At 41.7% G+C, this 12,623-nt stretch overlaps 1 protein-coding gene across 2 annotated transcripts; it reads right to left on the bottom strand.

Annotated features, from left to right (window-relative positions):
• Window positions 1-2,387: 2,387 nt before the first annotated feature.
• On the bottom strand, window positions 2,388-7,026 carry pars2 (prolyl-tRNA synthetase 2, mitochondrial). 2 transcript variants are annotated; one of them, XM_043700132.2, is made up of 2 exons: window positions 7,008-7,026; window positions 2,388-4,869 (listed from the first exon to the last, which is right to left on the bottom strand). In XM_043700132.2, exon 2 carries the CDS (start codon window positions 4,843-4,845, stop codon window positions 3,433-3,435), a length of 1,413 nt encoding a protein of 470 aa, XP_043556067.2. In that variant the 5' UTR covers window positions 4,846-4,869; window positions 7,008-7,026; the 3' UTR covers window positions 2,388-3,432. The 2 variants fall into 2 exon arrangements, with proteins under 2 accessions (XP_043556067.2, XP_043556066.2); XM_043700131.2 differs by lacking the exon at window positions 7,008-7,026 and adding an exon at window positions 5,059-6,233.
• Between the last annotated feature and the right edge of the window lie 5,597 nt (window positions 7,027-12,623).

A 12,623-nucleotide genomic window follows, 5' to 3' on the forward strand; every position in this document is an offset into this window, starting at 1 on the left:
TGGTCTGGCGATGGAGGAGTCCAAAGACCTGCATATCCTTGGTGGAGTGGGAGGGGGAGTTGAAGTGTTGAGCCATAGGGTGGTTGGGTTGGTTGGTCCGGGTGTCCCAGAGGTGTTCTGTGAAACGCTCTGCAAGTAGGCGGCCTGTCTCCCCAATATAGAGGAGGCCACATCGGGTGCAGCAGATGCAATAGATGATGTGTGTGGAGGTGCAGGTGAATTTGTGGCGGATATGGAAGTTTCCTTTGGGGCCTTGGAGAGAAGTGACGGGGGAGGTGTGGGCGCAAGTCTTGCACCTCCTGCAGTTGCAGGGGAAGGTGCCGGGAGTGGAGGTTGGGTTGGTGGGGGGTGTGGATCTGACAAGGGAGTCACGGAGGGAGTGGTCTTTACGGAACGCTGATAGGGGAGGGGAGGGAAATATTTTCAGGTCACTTCTCTATGACTGAAGCACATTTCATGTTTCCAATCCAATGAAAATTTTCAATTCTTTCAAAGGCTTTCATAAACAAATCTGCCTATTTACTATACAGATGCAGACTGAATTGGTGTGTTTCTTCCAATGAAATCTGTACTCTTTGGAGTTGTAGAATGACACTATCATCAGCTTCCTCTATTTTGTTGTTTCTCCTCTGTCTGTTCCACCCTCTTCATTTTTAAAGCGTACTCCTTTTATTTTTCCATTTCTTACTATTTTTGGCCAGGTCTCCATTCCCATTCTTGCACTCTCCATATTGTGGTCAGGTCCTGCAAGCTATGGTACAATATGGAAGGGGTGATGGACCATCAGAAAATGCAGCACTTTCTCCCTTTGTCTTTTTAGGGCCAACAAGCACATCAGCTGCTTTTATCAGTGGATTTTCATAATGCAAGGATGTGTTGTGGGCCACTGAAATCATTAAATGGACCAGTTTCAAACTGCTGATCAGAGATCTTGGCTAACCTCTCAGCCTGTATTTTTAATCACAGTTGCAGTTCCAAGAAAGTGCACTACAGAATTATAGAAAATGGATTCCTGTAGTGAGTCTCAATCCTCAGCAGAGTTATTATTGCCTCACCTCAGAACATGGGCAAAAATCAGCCAGATGCATCTATTGCTTATCATTCAGCCATGTTGACAAAAACTAAACGGTTATGAGGAGAAAGTGGGAGAATGGGGTTGAGAAACTTATCAGCCACAATTGAATGGCGGAGCAGACACGATAAGCTGAATGGCCTAATTTCAGCTCCTATCTCTTATGTTCTAACCTCCAGCTTGCCCAGGCAAGAAATAGTAGCCCCAATATTTCTTCATCCTTCACCCACTCCAATTTAGTTTCGATGACGCACAAAATGATCCTGTTGTCCTGACCTCAGCATGCCTTATCTGCATTGCAACAGGGTCTACAATTGAAAAGTACTTCACGAGTGAAACGGCACGGTGGGCGGCACGGTGGCCCAGTGGTTAGCACTGCTGCCTCACAGCGCCTGTAGACCCGGGTTCAATTCCCGACTCAGGCGACTGACTGTGTGGAGTTTGCACATTCTCCCCGTGTCTGCGTGGGTTTCCTCCGGGTGCTCCGGTTTCCTCCCACAGTCCAAAAGATGTGCGGGTCAGGTGAATTGGCCATGCTAAATTGCCCGTAGTGTTAGGTTGAAGGGGTAAAGGTAGGGGTATGGGTGGGTTGCGCTTCGGCGGGTCGGTGTGGACTTGTTGGGCCGAAGGGCCTGTTTCCACACTGTAAGTAATCTAATCTAATGAAACAGATTAGGATTTCCTGACATACTGAATGTCTTCCTTCTTTCTTCTCTTTCCTCATAAGTCTACAACCTGGGGGTCTACCTAATGTCTCTCTGGGCTTCTGGATGTTTTCAAAAAGATCAAATCAGAACCACACTGGACCTAAAGATCCTGTGGGGAGGTTGGAGAGAAAGGCAACATTTAAATTTTCAGGGATCCCTCATTTTGAACTTTGTCATCCTGAGATGCTGTGATCCAAAGAACAGGGAGACGCAATCAGGAAATTCTGATGAGAGTTCGAAGAATGTGACATTGGGCTTGGAATGCTACAGCTCATCACTATTTTCATGCATGTTTTCGACTAAAGGCTTCCCCTCCATTAGTGAAGTCTTGGAAAGACTAGAGTAACAAGAAGAGGTCAGAGATCTGGTACCATAGGTCTCTGCCTACAGATCCCATGACTTCCTACTTTCTAAATAAACATCACATGAAATTTAGCCCCAAAATGTTGCAACCATAGAATGAGCCAGGATATAGTGGAAAAAATAAACTCTAAGTTAAATGAATGGGTTTGTAAACTAAAACTGAATTTTGCTTCAAATAATCACTGACACTACACAATATATGATACACAAGACAATAACAGCATAAAAGGAAATTGGATGAAGATTATAGTTTAATTATGGTTATTTCCTGATTAGATTATCAAGTAGCTAAAAGTTCATCCCAGGCAGCTGGTGTAAAATGGACAAAATTGGTTCATGTGTTAAGCAGAGCCTGAATTTCAGTTCCTGTGGAGTCAATGGGAGTAAATTCCAGGTACTCCACATAAAAAGCAGTTGGTTTGATACCACAACTTTTGTGCCACTGCCTGAATTGAGCTTATAAAACAATATCTTTAAAATGTAGTGGCAGCTGACAGCATCTGATGATCATTGGTGGAACAATAGATGACTCTTTTAGTTTTCTAGGGCTTATCATATTACATTTATAGATTAGATGACCTGTACATGTTGTATATCAATTAGAACATCTTACAAGACTGATCCAAGAATGACATGGAAAAACTAGACAAGCAACCTCCTTAAAACAAAATCCTCATTTTACTCAGACAATCTTCTCCGAATTCAGACATTACATGATCTGTATACTCTTCCAATCAGTAGAACATAAAATTAATGAACACATCAGCACAGGATCGAAATAAATGATCCTCCACCAGAACAGGAACAATCTAGAATAAAAGCATGATTGTAGAAATGTGTTCATTTCAGCAACAAAGCAGAAGTAACCCAACAAACCTGCACATTTGATACACAATAATTCTCATATAAGACTTACAAAAGTTACCAATTACAGTACTGCGTACAAGGTATTCTTGGTATAAATTTTTAGTTTTTATTTAGCTTTGCTTTGTTACTGATCCTATTGTCTGCTTAAGTTTCAATTGCTACACTGCATTCTCCAAAACAGTACATGTCTCTCTCTCTAATGTGATTCATATAAAAATGAGTTGATTGTTACTTCCTGTGATATAGCTTAACAATCTTAACAGTCCCCCACCATAAGGGAAACAACATAATTACATCAGATATATCATTGTGAACTATTTCCTTTGCCGTACACTTTCAAAAAGACTTGATTTCAAGGGTCTGCAAACCATAGTAAAGCACTTTCACCGTTGTAGATGGCCCTATCCAAAATAATGGCATGTACTAAACAATCTTCACATTTCTCAGTAAGTCCAAAACACCTTCTTGTGTGAGAAATACTGTCTTTCTATTGTTTTGACAGCTGACTTCAAAAACTGGTGGATTTTCCAAAACTCGCTTCCCTGCAATTACAACATATGGGTAACCCAGACGACTGGCATCTTTCAATCTCTTGCCTATAGTCAGGTGGCTTCGGTCATCCAAGAGCACCTCTCCATGAAGCTGGGGGACAGCATCTATTAAAGTATCATACAACGTCTCAGACAGTCCTAGGCTCAGTTCTTCTTTACTGCCTTTCTTAGGTGGAATGATGCACACTTGGTAAGGGGCCAGGAGGCTTGGCCAGCGAATCTCATCTTCCGTTGACAAAACCTCTATGGCAGCGGCTAGTATTCGTGTGACTCCAAGGCCAAAACAACCCATTTCGGTTACAACAGGCTTATTCTCAGTGTTGGAATATGAGGCACCTAAAATATATGAATACTTTGTCCCAAGGTAAAAAGTGTGTCCCACCTCAATGCCTTTGCTTTCTTTCAGCTTTCCGTGACACTGTGGGCAGTTTGTTTCAGTGTCCGTCATTGCTTCGACATTGGCTGCAAAATGGCAGTCAGAACACATTAAAAGGCGATCCTCCCCAATATCAGCTGGCAGCTGGAACTCGTGAGACATTTTCCCACCAATGTTGCCGGTGTCCGCCCGCACCTTTACAAACTGCAATCCCAGCTGGCCAAAGATACAACTGTAAGCTTGGGAAACAAGATTATAGGTCTCCATGGCAGCTCCTTCCGAGACATCAAACGTGTACATATCCTTCATGTAGAACTCTCGTCCACGGAGCAAACCAAAACGTGGCTTTGGCTCATCTCGGAACTTTCTTGTCACTTGGTAAAGCATCAAAGGTAGCTGTCTATATGAGAGATTACCCTGCATGGCAATTAGCTCGGTCACTGCCTCCTCGTGTGTTGGACTTAAACAGTATTCCATGTCATGCCTATCCTTCAGTCTGAATAGTTCCTTCCCCAGAAGGTCCCAACGTTCACTGGTCTTCCACAGACTTGCTGAGGTGAGGCTGGGCATGTTCACCTTCTGACCCCCAATGGATTGCATTTCTTTATCAATCACACGGACAAGTTTCTCCATGGCTCGAACTGTATACGGCAGATAGTGAAAGCAGCCTGTATTGGCTGGCTGAATAAGACCTGCCTGAAGCATCAGTCTCTGGCTCTTGCAGGTAATGTCACTGGAGCGGCCAAGCCCAGTAGTTCTATCCTCGCGGAGATTCATTGGCTGGAAGAGACGAGACAGTAATATACGCTTGGACCTACCATGGTGATAATAGGACCTGTGTAAATGTAAGATGTTACAGAACAGTCTGTTGAACAATTGTCTTGAATTTGAATAGATTGCCACCTCCATTACGCATCCAAGAAATAATTAGTTCTAGAAAGGAAAACAAAGAGGATAAGTTCACATCTTTCTCAAAAAAGAACATTTTCAAAACCCATACAAAACCCATAGAAAGGAAAACACTGTGGACTGAATGCATAACAGCAAGTGAACTAGGTACATCATTGTCATATTATTTCACTTGCAATGTTTATTAAGATGAGAGATGCGAAACATATTCACCTGTGCTTTCCAAGATCACAATTAAGCATCTAATAACAATCAAGCATTCTTCAGAGTGTCATCAAAGCAGGAAAAGATCAACAACTGGCCTACTTCACTGTACATCCAGCATATTCTGGCTATTATAACTTAGCATGGACTCACACACAGTTAACTATGCATAGTTACATCCACCAGGATTGATTGTCACATATTAAGCTGGATTGCGTGTTGGGTTACCATTTTCATCAACTACAATCCTGGTTTTTAAAAGTGGCTGCAAAGCGAGCAGCATAAGTGATTATCTTCCAAACTTCTTTGGTACTGAAACAATACCAGCAGACTGGGAAATAGCAAATAGAATAGCTTTACTTAAGAAAGAACAGAAACAAAGTGCAGGAACGTATAGGATAAAGCCAATGTTGCAAGTAGTTTACTTGCTGGAATCCAAGATTATGGTTGTAGGAGGGGACTTGAAAATCATAACGGAATCTGGCAGAGTCAACATGGTTCTGTGAAAAATAAATCATGTTTAACTACTCTGTTAGAGTTTTTTGAAGAAGTAACAAGCACAACAGATATAGATGACCCTGTAAACATTGTGTGCTTAGATTTCCAAGAGACTTTTGTGAAAGTGTCACATCAAACGTGGTGACACAAAGCAAATGGTTATGATGTTAGCAAGGATAAAGGAATGGTTGTCTGACAGGAAACAAAATAGGACAAATTAATCTTTTTCAGACTGGCAGACCAGGGTTAGTGGAGTGCCACAGGAATCATTGCTTGGCTCGCAACTATTTATAATCTATATTAATGTCTTGGATGATGGGACGACGGTAGTTAAATTTGCTAACAAAATAGCTAGGATAGTTATTTGTTAAAGGAGCTACAAGGGTTAAGAGAGTGGGCAAAATTTTAGAGAGAGTACAATATGGAGAAATGCAAACTTCCAAATTGATAGGAAGAATGGAAAAGTAGCATTCAAGTTAAATGGAGACAAATTACAGTGGTATCGAAGGAATCACAAAAAGTTTCATAAAGTAATTCAGGAAACAAATGAAGTGTTGGTGCTTATTCTAATAGGAATGGAATATAGAAGTAGGTTTTTTTTTACAGCTGTACAGAGTCTCAATGAGACTACATTTGGAGAAGTAGATAAAAACAAGGACTGCAGATGCTGGAAACCAGAGTCTAGATTAGAGTGGTGCTGGAAAAGCACAGCAGGTCAGACAGCATCTGAGGAGTAGGACTCGGATGCTGCCTGACCTGCTGTGCTTTTCCAGCACCACTCTAATCTACATCTGGAGTAGTGTCTAGTTTGTGTCCTTATTTGTAAGGCAATGCAAGTGTTTTCTTTAGAGGTTTATACAGCAGTCACTCAACTCATTCATTCCTTCACTCTCTCTCCATACCCATCACTCACTGTCATTCTCTCACTCATTCATCTCTGTCTCAGTATCATTCATTAATTCAGTCACCCCCTCACTCATTCATTCGCATTCCCTTCCCCTCATTCATTAATTTACTCCTTCCCTTTAACCTCTGGCCTCTCTCACTCACTCATTCATTCTCTCACTGCCCCTCTCTCTGTCTGTCACTCCCTCCCACAACCCCATCCTCTCTCTCTCTCTCTCTCTCCTTCTCTTCCTTCCTTCCTTCCTTACCCTCTGGCTCCCAATCACTCACTCCTTCCCATCTGTCCCTCACTCATTCACCCCTTGTCTGTCTCATTCACTCACTCTCCTTCCCTCTCCCACACTCACTCGCTCCTTCCCGCTCTCACTCATTCCTCGCTCTCTCTTCACTTACTTTCTCTTCCTCACTCGGTCCACCTGACCTTGCATTCTCCCTCATGCGCATGTGTGGGTTGCTGGTACGGGTCGGGACTCAGTCCATAACGCACCAAATCGCGAATCTCGGTACCAGCTCCGTCTGCGCTTCCGCTGCTGCCAAAGTTTAGCAACTTTTACCGTTTACAGCTCTTTGCTTCAAAGGCGAGTTTCCGACGATCTTATTGGAAAGGCATCACCTTCCTTCCCAAAACAGGTCCCGGGATGAATCATCCGTTTCAAAACAGCTATTTAGCTTTTCTGCAGGTACCTTTCTCCCTCACTGGTGCAGTTCTTAAAACAAAAAAGAAATGCTAAAACTACTCAGCTTCTGTGGAGAGAGGAAGAGAGTTAATGTTTCACGTCTGCGACCCATCAGAACTGGACTTGACACGGGGAGGAGCGCGGAACAAGTATCATTAAAATAAACCAGAGTTGTATATCCATCAAAATAAAGCATCCAAACACTTTGAGGAGGTGGCATTCAATAGATGGCCAAGAATCTGAAAGGTTACAGGCAAAGGACATTATGAACAGTCATGGTGCTACCATAAATATTACTTTCCATGCTTTATCATTCTCCTAAAGATTTGCAGTGAGGATTTCAATTGGTAATGTTCTGAATGCACATCCACCCACCTCATCTACTGCATTTTGTTATGGACCACACCAGACCCTGTCAAAACATTTCAAGAGAGTAACACAGACGCTAACTTTTCTAGTTGTTTTAATCAGATGTAGAGTGGATATTCCAGGAGTGATGCAACTGGCCCAACCACTCAGTTTTAAACAAAACAATTTATTTACAGACTACTGAATGAAACACAAACAAAAGAGAACACAATATAGAACAACTTAACCTATCTGAAAACCAATTCAACTGTCGCAAAGTAATGATACTGTTTCAAATACCTGCAATATCCCAATAAACACACCCTTGGCAAAAAAGGTAAAATCAAACACAGGTTCTTGCAGGAGAAATGTCAGAGACAGAATGTGCCAGAAAACCTCTGCTGAATCCAGGAACCTTCTCCCCAAGCAGCTTTCTTTGACCAGCAGCTTCAAGCAGAAGGCTTGCTAAAGCCAAACCAAACGAAAACCAGAAAAAAAACCCTGAACCGAGAGAACTGGCCGCTCCCCTTTCATTGTACAAGTGTTCTTTATTAAAAAAAATAATGTGGGGGAGGGGAAATGAGGAAGCTGTTGAAATCCACATTTGTCCTGTGTGGTTGCAGGGTCCCAAAGTGGAATATGAGGTGTTCTTCCTCCAGGCGTTGGGTGTTAATGGTTGGTAGAGGAGCCCAAGGCCACAGACATCTACTACAAACCCACCAACTCCCAAAGCTATGTAGACTACACCTCCTCCCACCCTACCTTCTGTAAAAACACTATTCGTTATTCCCAACGATCCACATCCATGAACACCAACTAGCCATGAAACGACACGACCAGCTATCCTTAGTAGCCACACACGCAGATGACAAGCAACATGAATTCGACTGGGACAACACTACTATTATAGGACAAGCCAAACAGAGAACAGCCAGGGAATTCCTAGAGGCATGGCACTCATCCACAGATTCAATCAATAAGCACATCGACCTGGACCCAATATACCGACCACTGCAGCGGACAGCTGGAACTGACAATCGGAAGCAGCAGATTCAAACCACTACAAATGCCGGAGGAAAGATCACAGAAGCGCTTCACAGGAGGCTCCCAAGCACTGAGTTTTTCCAGTGCCTGATATTCTTCAAAAGTGCTATAAGACATTAAGAGACATTCATTGCAGGCACATCAGAAGTTCCCTACTTAACCTGAGTTCCCAACTCTTAAATTCCAATGAAATAGGGACATATAATTGCACCACACCAATAGTTATTCTCCACATTAATTATTTTCAATTCCTGCTTCATCTACAGAAACTTCTACCTCATTCAATGATCCAGCCTCTACTGAAACTGATAACCATAATATAGGTAAAAGCGATCAGCTGTTATTGTCTAGTGCCTTAAAACAGAATGAAATCAGCACAAGTCCTTGTCAGTGAGATATCATTTTAATGTTTTTTTTCCACAGTCTTGAAGTTGTGGAGCGAATCAAAAAATGTTCCTGTTTGATATACTGCATGGATGGGAAAGACCAGACTGGAATCACCATTGCTTTAATACAAATCTATGTTGGCTTTCCAAGGAATCTCATTCTCGTGGACTATGCAACCTCAAGAGTAAGCTATAAGTCATAATAGAAAAAGCATAACTTTCATATCTTATGTACAATTATGTCTCTCACCCCATTCTCTTTATACTCCCAAATGGAGAAACAACTACTGCTGCACTTCAGTTACTAATTTGGCAGATGTTGAAAACATGACAAAGACCTACCTATCCTTTTGTAAATCAACAGTGGCAACTTTCATTTCAACAGTATCTTCCAGCTTCTTTGGTTCTCTGCCCATAGACAGAACTGATCCACAGCACAACATCCTCTGCCATGGGTAAGTCAAGCAGGTAGTTCACAAATCTATCCCAACTAGAACAGAGTCCAAACCCTATGCGGTTGGCACCATCTTATCCACATAAGCTATCCAGCCATCTTTCATCTGGAGTGTCTGAGTTGATTTGGGAACCTAATGTTTTATGAGTAGTGATGGTAGAGATTCCAATTTCTTTTCTATTACATGGCTGACCATGAATCCCTCCCATTAGTGAATCTTGGACTGATATACAAATTGATACTTTGGCCACATTTTGAACACACCATCCTTGGTGACTAAGTCCTAGAGTGGGATTTGAACATGGAGCTTCTGGCTTAAAGGCAGGGACGCTATGAACTGGGCCGTAAGACTTCCATATTAGAACCTATAACATAGTAAAACAGCCTCAAGCACATCAATGGAGAGTTATCACATAAATTTGGTATTGAAAGACAAAAGGAGATATTAGTTCAGTAGCTAGATGGAAGGGGTCGTGTCAAAGAAGTGCGTTATGAGCAGGAGGAGAGAGATGTAGAGAGGAGGAAGGATTAGAGGGGATCTTCAAATATTAGTACCGAGGTTATGAAGGCATGGTCTCCAAATATGGAACAGATAAATTTGAAGATATATGGGTTCAAATTTGAAGACGTCCAGTGGTCTCACAAGCTTGTGGGGCTGCAGGAGCTTCCAGTGATAAGGAAGGGTGAGGCCATGGACAGATTTGAAAACAGGAATAAGAAAGTTTTGCTGAGGGTGTTGCCAGGCTTAAAGTCAAAGTATGTTATTGAGCACAGATGTGATGGGTGAACAAGTTATGATGGGAGTTCAGCTGCTTGCAGGGATTTGCTCTGAGTAAAATATTGAGAATGAAATGTTATTTCTTTACCCAGGCAGTCTTAATTTGGTGTCAATGCAACTCCACAATGTCTAACAATATCATCCAAACATATTGTGCCTATTTTTAACAGATAGTCAATGCCTTTCTGCTTGAGATGAATTTCTACTTTTAACTGTCTACATTTGTACTTGCAAACATAGGGAGTTGAAAATGAAAGTTCAAAAAGTTCTTTCTCTGCCCATATACTCTAAAATATATAATGAAAACTAGTCCTCCTAGCACAAGATTATCAATTTCAAGAATTAAATTTACAGATGCTGGTGTTGATCAGAAACCCAATCTAATCAGCCCAGATAAAAGCAACCTACTGTGAATGCCAGAAATCTGAAATAAAAACAGAAAATGCTGGAGAAACTCAGCACACCTTTTAAAAGAGAAATTGAGTAAATGTTTTGAGTCTGATACAACTCTTTTTGAGAACTTATTTCTTCCAATAAAGTTATGAATGTTAACTGTTTCTCTCTCCACAGAAGCTGCCAGACTGCTGAATTTATCCAGATGTTATGAAGGTATAGTGTATATTGTACCTTTAACAGAGAGTTGAAGGTGGCATGGACCTAGAGAGGCACAGAGTGCTGAAAAAATTAAAAATTAAAAATTCACATTTGCTTGCGAAACAAATAGCTGGAACTGCATTGCCATGTTACACAACTTGGCCAATCAATTTAAATTATCCCCCATGATACCAAAATCCAATCAAATTTGAATTTTAATGTTTTGGATGACATCCAACCAATGAAATGGTCCGATGTTTTGAGGTATATAAAATCAGACATTTTGAACAGTTAGCCAGAGCGTTAAAGGGCACCAACAAATGAAGATATGGGCTGCAGAGCCTTGCTCTGAAAAGGTATCTTTTCATTAAAAAATTGTGAAGCAGAAGACTGAAGAAAAGACCCAGGAAAGTACAGATGAAGATGCTAAGGGAAAAGCGACAACTGGCTGGTTTTGAAATTTGACTTTTTTTTGTAAATCTTAATAGAGTTTGTATTGGACCAGTGTTGTAGAGTGGGAGGTAAAAGATAGGTTTAAGAGAAAGGAGTTGTAAATTTTTGTGATCTAAGCATTCTCTTTTGGACTTAAAGAATAAAACTGTTAAATTTTTCTTTAGTGATATTTGGGTTAGTTCTTTGCCACTCAAAATTTAACAGATTATGGCATGAGGTGAGCTTTTAGAGTCATAGAGATGTACGGCATGGAAACAGACCCTTCGGTCCAACCCGTCCATGCTGACCAGATCCCAACCCAATCTAGTCCCACCTGCCAGCACCTGGCCCATATCCCTCCAAACCCTTTCTATTCATATACCCATCCAAATGTACCCAGCCTCTTAAATGTTGCAATTGTACCAGCCTCCACCACATCCTCTGGCAGCTCATTCCATTCACGTACCACCCTCTGTGTGAAAAAGTTGCCCCTTAGGTCTCTTTTATATCTTCTGTGTGGCTGGTTTAAATTAGCAGAAGGGTTTACCCCTTGTCGTAACAGTTTTTTCTGTTCTTGTTTGTGATCAGGCCAGACAGTGTCCCTACTTCTGGGCCAGTAGACCCATTTTCAAGTCCCAACCTGATCCAGAGGTTTGTAATAGCAAGTCTGTACAGGCAAGTTAGAAAATATCTATAACTCTAATGGTGCACCATTGGTCACATGCCTAACCTACTTCAGGAAGGCATGAATAGTCTTTATGGTGAATGATATGACAATCATCTCAAAAGCTAAAAAGTAACTGAAGATATTCCATTTAGTACAGAAGAAACAATGGCAACATTTTTGAAATACATAGATGAAAAGTGAGAACTGCAAAAGGATAGCAATAAGTATAGTGTCATACGAGGAGGATAACACCTTTTGAAACCTTTATCATTGCCTCACAGTGGTTCAGTGGTTAGCACCCGGACCTGAGTTCGATTCCCTGCCTTGGGCAACTGTCTGTGTGGAGTTTGCACATTCCCCGAATGTCTATGCGGGTTTCCGCCGGATGATCTGGTTTCCTTCCACGGTCCAAAGATGTACAGGTCAGGTGAATTGGCCATTTTAAATTGCCCGTAGTGTTAGGTGCATTAGTCAAGGGGGAGAATGGGTCTGGGTGGGTTGCTCTTTGGAGGGTCCGTGTGGACTTGTTAGGCTGAAGGGCCTGTTTCCAGACTGTAAGGAATCTAATTTTTAAAAATTAACAGTAACAAACATTGGCAAGACAGTGCAATCATTGCCCCCACTATCTGGAGAATTCTGTTTGGACTTTTTTAAGATAGGTGCCTCCATTTTGTTGCTTCCCTCTCCAAGTGTTTATGCAACACTCACCTGATCATGCAGGGCACCCTTCTGCTCAGCCACTCCAAATGAACCCACGTTTGTTTCTCTTACTGGGAAAAAATTAATTGTT

This window comes from Chiloscyllium plagiosum, unplaced genomic scaffold (assembly GCF_037043375.1).
Source record: "Chiloscyllium plagiosum isolate Xiang-an unplaced genomic scaffold, Cpla_swu_hap1 HiC_scaffold_9, whole genome shotgun sequence".
Lineage (NCBI taxonomy): Eukaryota > Metazoa > Chordata > Chondrichthyes > Orectolobiformes > Hemiscylliidae > Chiloscyllium > Chiloscyllium plagiosum.

Coding starts and splice junctions, on each gene's coding strand:
- pars2 (XM_043700132.2), bottom strand. CDS start 4,845: ATGGAGGTGGCAATCTATTCAAATTCAAGACAATTGTTCAACAGACTG.